Below are 14,340 nucleotides of genomic sequence, written 5' to 3'. Positions count from 1 at the left end.
ACCTCTGTGAACACATCATTCACTTCACCTTTTCGGTTATTCTAGTGCCTTTTCCAATTAAAAGGATAAAAGACCAAAAGGATGTTCGTTTGGCTTTTATTGTTGGGATAAGTATCCCCCCCCCAACCTCTGCACATAAACCACACTTCCTGAAGATCGCTTCTTGCTGCCAAGATTTACAGCTCTTTCTCAAGGCCCTTGCGAAGGGATCTCTGTTTCAAGGTTTTTGGTATTTTCTCCACGTTATCAGTCGCTTTCAGCTTTAACCTCCAGAGACGCAACAGCTTCCCAGCAAACGATCCGCCAGTCATGCTGAGGGAGGAACAGGTCTGCTGTTTGCAACTCGATGTCATTTTAATCCACTTGTAGGGAAATTGATCACATCATCTAGTTTACAGATCAGAATTTGGCCTGGTTTTCAAGCAGCCTCCTTTCACAGCACTGTGGAAGAATGGCTAGAATGCCGGATGATGGAGACTTGAGTTCAAATCCCCACTTGGCTGTGAAGCTCACTGTGTGAGCCTCTGCCAGGCACAATCTCGTAGCCTAGCCTACCTCACAAGGTTTTTGTGCGGGTAAAATGGAAGAGGCCAAGGAACACAATGTACTGACCTTCTTGAATTTTTCTCATGTTTCTAAGTTAGTCCTGCCATGCATAGCTGCCAAGTCTCCCGTATTCCCCGGGAAATCCCCATTTTTCCAGCTGTTCCTAGCTGAAAAAACGGATTTTTTTTGTTTTCCCCCGGTTTATTCTGGCGCGGCGGCCATTTTGGAACTGGGCAAAGCAGCATCAAAAGTCACTTCTGAGCATGCTCCGCCCAGTTCCAAAATGGCGGCAGCGCTACTTCCGGTCTGCTACTTATTTCTCCGACAGCAACTTGGCAGGTATGCTGCCATGTTCAATGGGGTTTGCACATTAGTAGGATCATAGAATTTTAGAGTTGGAACAGACCCCAAGGGTCCTCTAGTCCAACCCCTTGCAATGCAGGAATCTCAGCTAAAGCATCCATGACAAATGGCCATCCAACCTCTTCTTGAAACCTCCTGAGGGAGACTGTTCCACTGCTGAACAGCTCTCACTCTCAGAAAGTCCTTCCTGATGTTCAGCCGGAATCTTCTTTATTGTAACTCGAGTCATACCCTCCAGAGCAGGGGGCGGGAAACAAGTGCTGAGGATTGTAGCTTCAGTTTCTATTATGCTACCACACAGTTTGTTTAAAATATTTTATATCACCTTTCAGAAAGATTTCCCAAGGTGGTTCCCAAGAAATTCTCTTAACCCTCCTCCAAAATATTAAAGTAATAAACTCAACAGTCTCTCCTCATCAGGACAAACATTTGTTAAACCGGCATCACAGCTGACATCAAAGGCCAGCATAGGGCTTGGAAAACAAATGAGTTTTCAGCAGGCACTGAAGCAGCAGCATTGCCATAGTTCAGTGGGGAGTCCATTCCCTTCCACTACAATTCCTTTAACGTAGGTCAGGCATCCCCAAACTGCGGCCCTCCAGATGTTTTGGCCTACAACTCCCATGATCCCTAGCTAACAGGACCAGTGGTCAGGGATGATGGGAATTGTAGTCCAAAACATCTGGAGGGCCGAAGTTTGGGGATGCCTGACATAGGTGTTATTCGTGTATAACATGTTGGATGCTCTGCTCAGCAGCATAGTTGATGCGTTGGCCAAATGAGGTAAATGGCACTCCTAGCTACTGTGGCCACTTCGAATCATAGAATTGTAGAGTTGGAAGGGATCCCCAATGGTCATCTAGTCCAACCCCCTGCAATGCTTGAATCCTTCCCACAGCCGTCCCCTGGTGGGCTTGAACCACCAACCTTCTGGTTAACAGCCAGACACACTGGCCCATTGTGCCTTGTGCCTCTAAGTGTTAAAGATGGAGAGCATCTCCAGTCTATGCACCTGTTCCTTCTGTTAGTTTTCATTTCTTAGTGCAGAAAGTATTGATCTGATGTGTAGAGATGTTTCCTATTCTAATTAATTCAAGAGGGCCCTGTGTGACAGAAACAAGCAGAAGGTTCTTGATGTTTGGGTTATTCCTTCAGAGAAGCTGAGTACAGCTGGCTTAAACTGGTTCTCTTATCTCAAGGTCATGCTGACTATGAAAAGTAAGGCCAGAAGGAGCCTGGGTTTCACTTTCTCTTTCTAGGGTGAAAGGTTGTTTTCTGCTGCTCCAGAGAAGCGGACACGGAGCAATGGATTCAAGCTACAAGAAAGAAGATTCCACTAAACATTAGGAAGAACTTCCTGACAGTAAGAGCTGTTCGAAAGTGGAATTTGCTCCCAAGGAGTGTGGTGGAGTCTCCTTCTTTGGAGGTCTTTAAGCAGAGGCTTGACAGCCATCTGTCAGGAATGCTTTGATGGTGTTTCCTGCTTGGCAGGGGGTTGGACTGGATGGCCCTTGTGGTCTCTTCCAACTCTATGATTCTATCTCTCTTCCTTCTGGTGTGGTGTTCTGTACATAGTATGCTATAGTGTTACGGTTTAGACTTATTATAAGTTATTGTAAATTAAGTAATCTGGGTATCAATAGTGAATTGATGAACTCTGCTCCCAATCCCCTGATGGCTCCCAACAGCTTCATATATATATATAGCTTTGTGAGCAAAATGATACCCTATAGCACCCAATAACTTCAGATTGCTGATATATACATAGTCGCCCAATGATGGGGCCAGGTGAAACTGTCAGTTTTGGTTTCTTTCCATCACTTGTTTTTTCCAGTTTCAACTTCAGTTTTCCACATTTCCACATCCGTTGGCAATTATTATCATTTTAAAGAAGTTTTCATGGAAATTCATCAGGATTTTAATACCTTTTATTCTAAAATACAGTGGAACCTCGGTTTATGAACACCTCGGTTTATGAATTTTCGGTTTATGAACGCCGTGGACCCATCTGGAACGGATTAATTCCTTTTCCATTACTTTCAATGGGAAAGTTCACTTCAGTTTATGAACGCTTCAGTTTATGAACAGACTTCTGGAACCAATTACACCCATGCTTCAGTTTATGAACGCTTCAGTTTAAGTACTCCGCGGACCCGTCTGGAACGGATTAATCCACTTTCCATTACTTTCAATGGGAAAGTTTGCTTCAGTTTATGAACGCTTACTCCGCGGACCGTCTGGAACGGATTAATTCACTTTCCATTACTTTCAATGGGAAAGTTCGCTTCAGTTTATGAACGCTTCAGTTTATGAACAGACTTCTGGAACCAATTGTGTTCATAAACAGAGGTACCACTGTACACATCTTTTGCCTAATTTTGCCTAATACGCACTTTTTTTTGCAAGGTAATTTCCCCTAATATAATGCATTTTTGCACATCATTCTCACTTATTTGTGCATTTTTATGCAAACTTTCCCCCATTCCATGCATTTTGTACACATTGCTTGTCTGTAGAGCTGCATAGGAAAATTCAGAGAAGGGCGAATTTCCAAAGATGGCTGGGTTTTTTAGTTACACAGAATTGCATATGTTAGTGAAAATAAAATACAACACACACACAAATGCTTAGGGGAACAAACTGGTAAAAATGTGCATATTAGGCAAAACTCTATACAAAAATGGGTGTATTAGGAGAAACATGCACAAAATCTAAGTGGATAGCTCTGTTGGTTAGAACACACTGTTGATAACAACAAAGTTGCAGGTTCTATTCCCAGATGGGACTTCTGCATATTCTGGCATTGCAGGGGTTGGATTAGATGTTCCTCAGGGTCCCTTCAAACTCTGTGATTCTATGAGCCTCTGAAAATGCTCGTGAATCTTCAAGAGCGATTGTTTCTTTAAAAAGTGCAGAAACATGGTGAGCCGAATTCAAGATTGTGGGGGAAATGAGATGTTGAGAGCAACCAATTTTGACAAATTTGCCCATCTCTCAAGAGCGGAAAAACCCTGAAAGTGATGGCGCCTCGCCACAGATACAATTTTTCTCAATGTTATTGCGGAAATGGGTTAGGGCCTTACAGAGGAGGGGCTGTAACATGAATTGTGAAACAGAGTTAAGGTTGCGATGACACAGAAGGTTTATTTCACTTCCAACCTGCTGGACCCATTTAGGGCTATTTTCGTCTAACGTTCGAATGATCTGTTCTTAAAAATAGAGATGGCAATTCCCACTGGAAACGGGAGCTAATGGAACTCCCTCCTTGCAGTGGACAGCATGGTGAGAACAAAGTTTGGTCGGTGATGTGGGAGCAATGCTATTGAAAGACCTTCAAAGAGAAGGGCACAATCCTGTGTGCACTCTCTCTCTCTCCAGAAGGAAGGATAGGGAGGCCCTTCTATGGCGCAGTGTACCTGTGAATGACACTTCCCCACATGGAAGTCCTGTCAGACGTTCAGCTTCCAAAAAAAGTTTGAAAACTGGAGCACTCACTTCCAGGTTTTGATTGTTTGGGAGTCAAAACATTTGAGAACTAGGCTGTTCGAAACTGTATCAGTAACTATGCGTTAATGCAACAGTTTTACATGTAACTGTATTTTTGTAGTACCATATTTTTCTGTGTACAATATGCCCCCATGTATAAATCCTTTATAAATGTATAAATCCCATGTAAAATAAATTTTGTTGAGCTTTTTTAGGGGGGAGGATTGCCCACACTTGTTGAGCTTTTTTTAGAGGGAATTGCCGAAAATCGCTCACCTGCGAAAACAACCGATCCTCTCTCCCCTCACCAGCAAAAGCCGCAAACCACCTGCCAAATTACTGCAGCGACAGCCAATCAACACCTGACCTTGTCGCAGCAACCAATAACATGCCCAATAGCCGCTGACAATCTCTGGCTCGCGGCAGCAACTAATCACACGTTCCCCCTATGCACTACAGTGGAACCTCGGTTTACAACTACCTCTGTTTATGAACACCTCCGTTTACGAATGCCGTGGACCCAGAAGTGTTTATATCCGGGTTCCGTGGCGTCGGATGCGCAGCTCGCGCATGCACAGAAGTGATCTGTGCAGCGCGTGCGTGCGCAGAAGCGCTCTATCGGCGCTTCGCGCACACGCAAAAGCGTGCCTTCGGGGGCAAATGCCTCCGTTTACAAATGCCTCCGTGGAACGGATTGCGTTCGTAAACCGAGGGTCCACTGTATCTGTGTATAAGACTACCCCCCCCCCATTTTAAACATGATTTTTAGTAACAAAAAGACCCCCGTGTCTTATAAATGGAAAAGTACAGTATTTTGTTTGTTGTCTGTCGTTGCTTCAGTTTTCTGTATACTGCTTAGAGATATTTTTAATATATTAAGATGTATAGAAGTCAAATAATCAATCAATCAATCAGTCAATCAATCAATTCATCCCACCCCCCTCCTTGAGTGCTTTTTTCCTGGCTGGAATGTGTCCTTGAACTGGGACCATGTCTCCTGCATGCCTGGATGGAGAAATGTGTCTTTAGAAAGGGTGCATGACTTGAATTATCCTTCTCTACAAAGGCAAGAGCTATATTTGTTGCTCCACCCACTGCTTGCCTCTGGCCACACCCACCACTAGTACCTGGCCCTCAGGAGGACATCTATATGGGCAAGGGGCCCTTGGGCTGAATAGTCCCCCACCTTTTCTTTCAGAGTTTTATTCTGCTTTTAGTTTGCTTTTAAGCTTCTATCACTCTCTGTTTGGATTGGTCTGCTTTCAAAAGCCTGCTTTCCGTTTGAATGGCACGCTCTTCCGTATGGCTCCCTTGGCAGGGAAGAAACATCTCCAGAACTTGAGGTGCAAACAGGAATTCCTTATAAAGGCATAAGGATTCCTATCTTCTTCCTTCTTGGAACAGTAAAAGCCAAGCATGAAATGAAATAAGAAACATCTCAGTGACTAATAAGGTCTGGATTCCAGGATGGTGTAATTTGCCCAGCTAACGAGGAATCAAATTAATTTAGTTTGAACTCAATTAGTAACCTCCTGATTTCTCCAGCAATATGTTCAGAAGGCAGCTAATTTATTTTCTTTTTGGGAACACACTCTACTTCCTGGAGTCCACACATATAACATTAACTTCCTCTTTGGCAACCGGAGGAATGTGCTGGGTGACCAACACGGTTGTCTTCCCCTGGCTTATTATATTGTAAAACAATGGTAAGGTTAAAGTTTCAGATGTCTTTTAATAAATGCTTTTAATAAATAGTCAACACCATAAACTGAGTAAAAATCATGCTAAAAGCACAACATAACATCAAACAAAATGTTACCATATGTTATTTAGCTCTTGATTTTTATTTTTATTTTTAAAGAGCTCTGTTCCAATTGTTCATTATTGCAATGTTTTATTCTCTTAGTCTCTGTTTCAAAGGGTTGATTGCATAACTGTCTTCTTTGCTGCGTCTTAATTTGCTCTATTGCAATGGTGATTCCTAATTTGTTTTTACTTCACATGTCACTCAGACGACTCCAGCAAGTGGACAGCTGATAAATTAGATTTTGTAAATATATAAACATAGCCTTCAACATTTCACAGGTGGGAGAACAAAAATGCTCTTGGAGAACCCACTAATCACAAACCAAGGTTCATTGTCTATGTCCCCCTTCTTTAAACATTGGGGAAGGTTCTGCCTGTCTCCTGTTTTCACTTGGTTTGGAAAACCAATGAGGTGTTTAATGCAATGTGTTATCAGCTTATTCTGAATCCACGCTACACTCTGAAATAACAACTTGTGCACTTAATGTCCACGGGCAAGCATGTATGTTTATGTGCACTAGAAACAAGTGATAGACAAGCATAGGATGGTATTCAGCACTAGTCCTACTTAATTTTCCTCTCTTAATTTACACATGCAACTCTATAGATGGGATTCACATGATGCTGTTTTATTGGAGCCTTCCCCCAACCTAGTGATGACCTCCAGCTGTTTTGGACTACAATTCCCATCATCAGCTCTAGCCAGCATGGGACTTGTAGTCCAAAACAGCTGGAAAGTTGGGGAAAGTCTATTTTATTGTATTCTTCATTTATAACCCTTTGATTGTGAGCCACTTTGGGAAGATCTTTGGTTTTGAATAATGCAATACCAATTGCATCATCATCACCACCACCACCACCATCAACATTATTATTAGCCATAACTCAGTAATAGAAGAGAAGAAGAAGAGAAGGGTTTGGATTTGATATCCTGCTTTATCACTACCTGAAGGAGTCTCAACGTGGCTAACATTCTCCTTTCCCTTCCTCCCCCACAACAAACACTCTGTGAGGTGAGTGGGGCTGAGAGACTTCAAAGAAGTGTGACTAGCCCAAGGTCACCCAGCAGCTGCATGTGGAGGAGCGGAGAATCAAACCCGGTTCACCAGATTATGAGTCTACCGCTCTTACACTACACCACACTGGCTCTCAATAGAACATCTGCCAAGTTCAATTCCCAGCATCTTGAGGTAGATCTGGAGGAAACCCCTGGCGGAAACCCTGGAGATCAGTGGCGGATTATCAAATAGTCTGAGTAGGCACTGGCCTATGGGCCATAGCTTCCAAGTTTTCCCTTTTCTCACGAGGAAGCCTATTCAGCATAAGGGAATTTCCCTTTAAAAAAAGGGAGAACTTGGCAGCTATGACTATGGGCCCCACCTCTTTTAGGGACTCCATGACAATGGATCAAAATAATATTGATTCGAACTTGAAAGAATTTGATTTTGGAAGAGAAACCCCCATTAACTCAGAAACCGACATCATTGTGAAGGGGCCCCCAAGATTTCAACTGCCTAGCGGCCTCCACATGGTTTAATCCAGCCCTGCTAGAGATCTGCTGCCAGTCAATGTAGGCAATATGGAACTGGATGGACCATTGGGCCTGATTCAGTATAAAGCAGCTTCTTATGCCCCTATGCACATAGGAAGGGCCACAGCTCAGTGGAAGAGCATCTGCTTTGCACGCAGAAGGTCCCAGGTTCAATCCCTGGCATCTCCAAGTAAGACTGGGAATGTCCCATGTCTTGACACCCTGGAGAGCTGCCGCCAGTGTAGTTCAGACAATACTGAGCTCGATAGCATCTTCCTATGTTTCTATATTTCTAAGGTGGAGGAGGAGGAGAAGAGGGGATGAAAGGAAGCACATCAGTGACCCTTGGAAATAGACAGTGGGGTGGCCTCTTCTCTATGGGTATCTCCTGTGGGTCTCTTGGTATTGATTAATTTCTTGGTGGCGCACTAGTAACTCTCTCAGGGCCCTGAAAATGATCGCCGCGTGAAAACATCTATTCATTTATTCTTCAAGATTCACATCCCGCTCTTTGACGAGTGCTCCCCCAACGCAGCTCTTGGCATTCATAAAATGCAATTCCAATATAAAGCCACCTAACTCGAGGAATTAAAACCATAAAATAAATGGGCCTGGGAGAAGAGGCAGACGAGGCTGGGATTAAAGAGGAACAGGAGGAAAAACCAAATGGGCACACACACTTTCCAACTGTCCCTATGTATCAGGGACTATCCCTTTAGTACTTTCCATTACAAGTCTCTGGAAAATCATGAACCCCATTTTTGACCCTCTTTTTGGTCCTTGGGGAGATGCCTTCTTAACAAGTTGATAGTATGAGTTGCTAGGAGCTACAGAGACAGGAAATTTAGTGCTGGAAGGGGGCACAGAGGTAATCACACTCTTTCCTAGGTGGAGGAACTTAAATACAGGATACAAGTACAGCCCACCTGACAGGTGACTGTTCAGCTTCAGCTTAAGTATTCCCAGCGATGGAGTGTCCACCTCCTTCCAAGGCAATCTGTTCCACTGTCTCCCTTCTAGGAAGTAAGTAAGGGCTGTAGCTCAGTGAGCTAGAACATTTGCTTTGATACAGAAGGCCCCAAATTCAAATCTCCAGGTAGGAAAAGGAGAGACTCCTGTCTGAAACCCCAAAGAGCCACTGAGCTTGATAGCTCAATAGTCTGACTCGATATAAGTCTGTTTCCTAGGCTCCTAGTTGATACCAAGACATCATCTCTTAAGACTGTTGTGGAAGTCCTTTTTTCTCTCTCTTGAATTTGGTTTTGGGAGGTAACGCAACAACTACTGTACAAATAAAATACAAAATGCTTTGTTCTCCTCTGGCAAACGCTCCTTGCAAATATGCAGATTTTTAGCGAATTAGGATTTGGTTTTGGATATCCATTTCAGTTTCTTTTTTCTACTCCAGCAAGGGAAAACCCACAGCAACTCTCCAGTCAATGTTTTATTGCTCCAATATAAACAAACAGCAGTGTTCCATTACATGACCCCTTACTGATCTGCACTTCCTGTTCATTGATGAGGAGTAAGAATCATCTGTCCTGCCTGAAGCAGTGGTCATAAACAGGCTGGATCTGCTCCCAGCTTCTGTATTCAGTCTAGCACTATATTACAGCTCCTGAAAAACAGCTGATCCCATGTGCAGCTGTCAAGTGGGGCTGGAAAACAGCCCAACTCTATCTCCCAAGCACTATGAAGCTAGGAGAGACTCGGTTGTCTTATCAAAAGACTCTAGTCTAAGTATGTACAGGTGAAACTCGGGAAATTAGAATATCTTCAAAAAGTGCATTTATTTCAGTAATGCAACTTAAAAGGTGAAACCAATATATGAGATAGATAGATAGATGCATGACATGCAAAGCAAGATATGTCAAGCCTTTTTTGTTGTAATTGTAATTATCTGTCATTTATTCCCGGAGTCAATTATAAATGGAATGCAATTAATGAAATATAATAGTGATGTTTATTTTTGTATTATTGTAACTACAGTTACTACGACTCGACAACTGAATTTTTCGACTTACGAATGGGGCAAATGACCGCACGCTTACGAATTTCTCGACATCCAAACGGAAACCACTGCAGTTTTAGATAGGGTTTTTTAGATCGGGTTGCTTCAACTTATAAATTTTCGCGTTTCCAATGCATTCCAATGGGAAATCGCATTTCCTATGGCGCTTTTCAACTTATGAATTTTTCGACCTACGAAGGTGCCTTCGGAACGGATTAAATTCGTAAGTCGAGGAACCACTGTATTTGTTTTATTACTGTGGAATTTCCAAAAGAAAGCATTTGTAAAAAATAAAATTAAAAATTATAAGTTGCATTACTGAAATAAATGCACTTTTCGACGATATTCTAATTTCCCAAGTTTCACCTGTATATATTGAATATTGTATCCCTGTTTATTCCTGCCCCATCTCCTCCTCCAGTTGTCTCCTCTGTATAAAACTTCAGATTGTGAGCAACAGACCTGTAATTGGCCAACTTTTCAGTTATGCAAAGAAATCCTTGCCAGTGCCTCCTGGTACAGAATCCCATCTTAAAGATATAAAACCAGAGGAATGGAGATGCCGTAGTGTGGCGCTTGTGTGCTGGGCACCCACAGTACAGGGCCCAAGTCTGCACCACTGCATTAGGCCTCTGCCAACCTGTCTAGGTGGTATTTCATGCAACATCCAACACATAGCCAGGGAGCCATAGAGCACCATAGGAGGAGATTCCCGGAGCCAACCATCTGTTCTGTCTTATCAACCCTTTTTGTCACCACAGTCTCTCACAGACAACCATATCACTTAAGGCAGTGAAGCAGTTTTGCCCTTCCAATTCTTTTGGGCAGCCTAAGCCCACACAATTACATCACAATGGGCATTCAAACAGAATCTATATCCACAATTTATTTTGCGTGGGGAAGTACCTTCCTACCGTATCTCCATCCACTATCTCAACGATTTTACCATTTACAACATCTTATGAAATGCTAGCAACAAAAACTTTGGACTTACTCATTTATAGGACTTACATTATTAAGACCCAACACCCTCAAAGACAGCCAGTGCAGATAAACAGATTGTTCTTCATATAGCAAGACATATATATATATTGGGGTTATTCAGTTATATCATATACAATTTATAGGGGCACCAAGATCCATCCTCTGCACGCACGCACACTCGCTCTTAAATTGAGCAAGATAGAACTTTTGTTTTACATGCTGTTGCTAATTCCTCCTCTTGGTAAGGAAAAACAGAAAAGAAACTTTTCTGCGAAGTACTCCGTCCAAGTCAATGAAGAATCTGCTCTGTTAATTACTCAGGCAATGTGTGGTCAATACAAGTTTATTTTCTATCTGGATTATAATAGCCAGCCAGCTCTGATTTATGCATAGGTTTTGATCTCAAAAGATATAACCAAGTCTAGTTAAGAAGCTCATTATGTTTCTGCTAAATGTTATTTTAAAAACAAAAACAAACAAACGGAAAAGACAACGGTTCCCAGTTCAGCTCAAGTCATTCACAAATAGTCGGATGTATAACCCCACCTGCATCAAATGACATATTCAGCTAATTCAATGGGAACCGGATGGGGATCACAATGCAGGCAGCACCTCCTTTGTTGGATTCAGCTGAAGGAGTTTGTATCTGCTTTCAGCATTTCCAGAAATATTAGCTATCTAACGCTTGCACAGATTTACCTGAGCAATTATTGAAAGGCTCTTTTAAAAGGCGCCCTTTTAATTATATATATAATTATATAATTATATATGGTACTCACAAGCTTGTATAAGGCAAAACAGCCAGCACCATCTCAGGAGAGGTATACCTCTTTCTCACGCAGGAAGTGATGCTGCTTCTAAGATTATCTTTGGTGCAAATGTCTGTGCAATAGCCAAATCCCCAAAGCTTGCTTTTAAATTCTGTACTATTTCACAGATTTGCATGTTTGATTTCACTGACTGAACTTCACGCAATTTCTTTCTTTCATCGGATGGCCACCCTCATTTGAATAGCGCAGACTAAAAATGCATTTGTGCATTCTGATGAAAACGGCAACAATTATCTGCATATTTACTCACCTGCCCAGCAACAGAAATTCTCCAGTGAGGCCCAAGCGCCTCATAGCCATCAGCAGCCCTCGTACTGTCATGCCCTCACAGAAGCACACCACAACTCTCGCCTTGGGCAAATGGCTTCTCAGCTTCTCCAGTAGCCTATCAAAGCTCTGCTCGCCGGCATTGCTGTAGATCTTGTAGGAATGGGCAATGCAGACCCCTTCCTTGCCCGACATGTCTTTGAAAGCTTCCATTCCACTTTCGCCATAGTTTCCTGAGAGAGAAGAAGAAGAAAAAACACACAAAGACATTAGCAATAAGGTTCCTAAGGGGTGAGACAGCGCCATCATTTTATGCAGCTGAAAATTGTCAGAATCAGGCATTAAGTGTGGGGGCACAAACCCTTTGGAACTCCTTGCCACTGCCTATCTGATAAGTGCATTCTCTGTTCTTTCTGGCACCTGCTAAAGGTATTCCTCTTCCAGCAAACCACCATGGATTTGATTTTTATATATTTGAAAATGTGGTTTAAAACTGTGTTGTCGTTTTTTTTTTAAAAAAAATTATATGTGCAGTCTATATAGAATTGTTTTATATATATTTTTATTATATTGCAAATTGCTTTGGGGTACTTTGCAGGAAGTGATTCATAAATGAAATACAGTAATAAGAAGGGTATTATACAGCTATGTTTTACTCAGACTCACTGAAATTAATGAGCGTGGGTAAGTCATTTCAGTGGGTATGCTCTGAGAAACACCTATTTGCATACCACCTAATGATATTAGTAGTAGTAGCAGTACTGATTCAGTGTGCAAGACCTGGGGACTTAAAACTGGATGAATCCGATTCCAGCCTTTCCTTTGCTGTAGTTACATTTCAGAGATATTCAGGCAAAATGTCTGGTTTCAGCCTCACTTCCCCTCTTAAAAACAACAGCAGCAGCAGCAACAACCACCCCTCTCACAAAGCTGTTCTGGGGACAAAAGAAAAGGGCAATTGTGATTTTATACTATTTCTGTTCATTTTGGAATTGCGTAAGCTCCTGTGAGCTGGAACAGGCACCATTATCCCAATGCGTAAAGTGCTTACATGTGTTCTCTCTGGGTCTCGTCGTTCATTTCCATACATATGGCTCTATTTGCATATAGCATTGCCATGCTACAGACTAGATAGAGGCCAGGCAGGGTGCATCTCTGGCATCCTAATGTTGCATGCCCAGGCAGAGACCCCCTACCCCAGGTGACACCCGGGTGGAATAATGACTCGTGACAACATGTTATGGGATTAAAATTGGCCACAACTTTATGTGAGTGTTTGGAGGCGGTTGGAGGATGGATGGCGGCTAACAGATTGAGGTTGAATCCTGACAAGACAGAAGTACTGTTTGTGGGGGACAGGAGGCGGGCAGGTGTGGAGGACTCCCTGGTCCTGAATGGGGTAACTGTGCCCCGGAAGGACCAGGTGCGCAGCCTGGGAGTCATTTTGGACTCACAGCTGTCCATGGAGGCGCACGTCAATTCTGTGTCCAGGGCAGCTGTTTATCAGCTCCATCTGGTACGCAGGCTGAGTCCCTACCTGCCCACTGACTGTCTCTCCAGAGTGGTGCATGCTCTAGTTATCTCTCGCTTGGACTACTGCAATGCGCTCTACGTGGGGCTACCTTTGAAGGTGACCCGGAAACTACAACTAATCCAGAATGCGGCCGCTAGACTGGTGACTGGGAGCGGCCGCTGAGACCACATAACACCGGTCCTGAAAGACCTACATTGGCTCCCAGTACGCTTCCGAGCACAATTCAAAGTGTTGGTGCTGACCTTTAAAGCCCTAAACAGCCTCGGTCCAGTATACCTGAAGGAGTGTCTCCTCCCCCATCGTTCTGCCCGGACACTGAGGTCCAGCGCCGAGGGCCTTCTGGCGGTTCCCTCGCTACGAGAAGCCAAGTTACAGGGAACCAGGCAGAGGGCCTTCTCAGTAGCGGCACCCACCCTATGGAACGCCCTCCCACCAGAGGTCAAAGAGAACAACAACTACCAGACCTTTAGAAGGCATCTCAAGGCAACCCTGTTTAGAGAAGCTTTCAATGTTTGATGGAGTTCTGTATTTTAATATTTTGTTGGAAGCCGCCCAGAGTGGCGGGTATAAATAATAAATTATTATTATTATTATCCATCCCAGTCCCTGGCCAGGGATCTGGGGCACATCAGGGTTAATCAATTGTATATGGGGATTGGGCTGGCTCTGGAAGGCGTTATGTTTAAGCCCCCCCCCATTTCACCGCAACATAGGGGAGTGCACTGACAACCTTTCAGCGTATGGCCAGTGACTCCCCTCAACACAACCCCTTTAAGGAGGGACTCTGGGATTGCCGCTGCAGGGGAGGGGGCGTGTGGCACCGCTTCATGCCCCCCCCATGTAGGGAAGATAGACTAAAGGATTCCACTCAAGGCCTAAAACCACCAAAGTTGTGCCTCTCTCCAGACGCAATTGGTTCTTTGAACTGAGGTTTGGCGGGAACCTCAAGGTTTGCGCCTTGGGGAGATGGGCCAGGAGCGCT

General features: G+C 43.5%; 1 protein-coding gene across 1 annotated transcript in view; it reads right to left on the bottom strand.

Moving 5' to 3' along the window:
• The window catches only part of GRM5 (glutamate metabotropic receptor 5), a 141,203-nt gene extending 129,157 nt beyond the window's left edge, over window positions 1-12,046 (bottom strand). Inside the window, exon 1 of the mRNA XM_035116210.2 lies at window positions 11,808-12,046. Within this exon, the coding sequence (XP_034972101.2) occupies window positions 11,808-12,037 (230 nt within the window). The 5' untranslated portion in view covers window positions 12,038-12,046. The remainder of the gene's footprint in view (window positions 1-11,807) is intronic.
• Window positions 12,047-14,340: the final 2,294 nt, after the last annotated feature.

This window comes from Zootoca vivipara, chromosome 4, assembly GCF_963506605.1.
Source record: "Zootoca vivipara chromosome 4, rZooViv1.1, whole genome shotgun sequence".
In the NCBI taxonomy this organism is placed as follows: Eukaryota; Metazoa; Chordata; class Lepidosauria; order Squamata; family Lacertidae; genus Zootoca; species Zootoca vivipara.
This window is presented reverse-complemented; position numbering and strand designations above follow the sequence as displayed.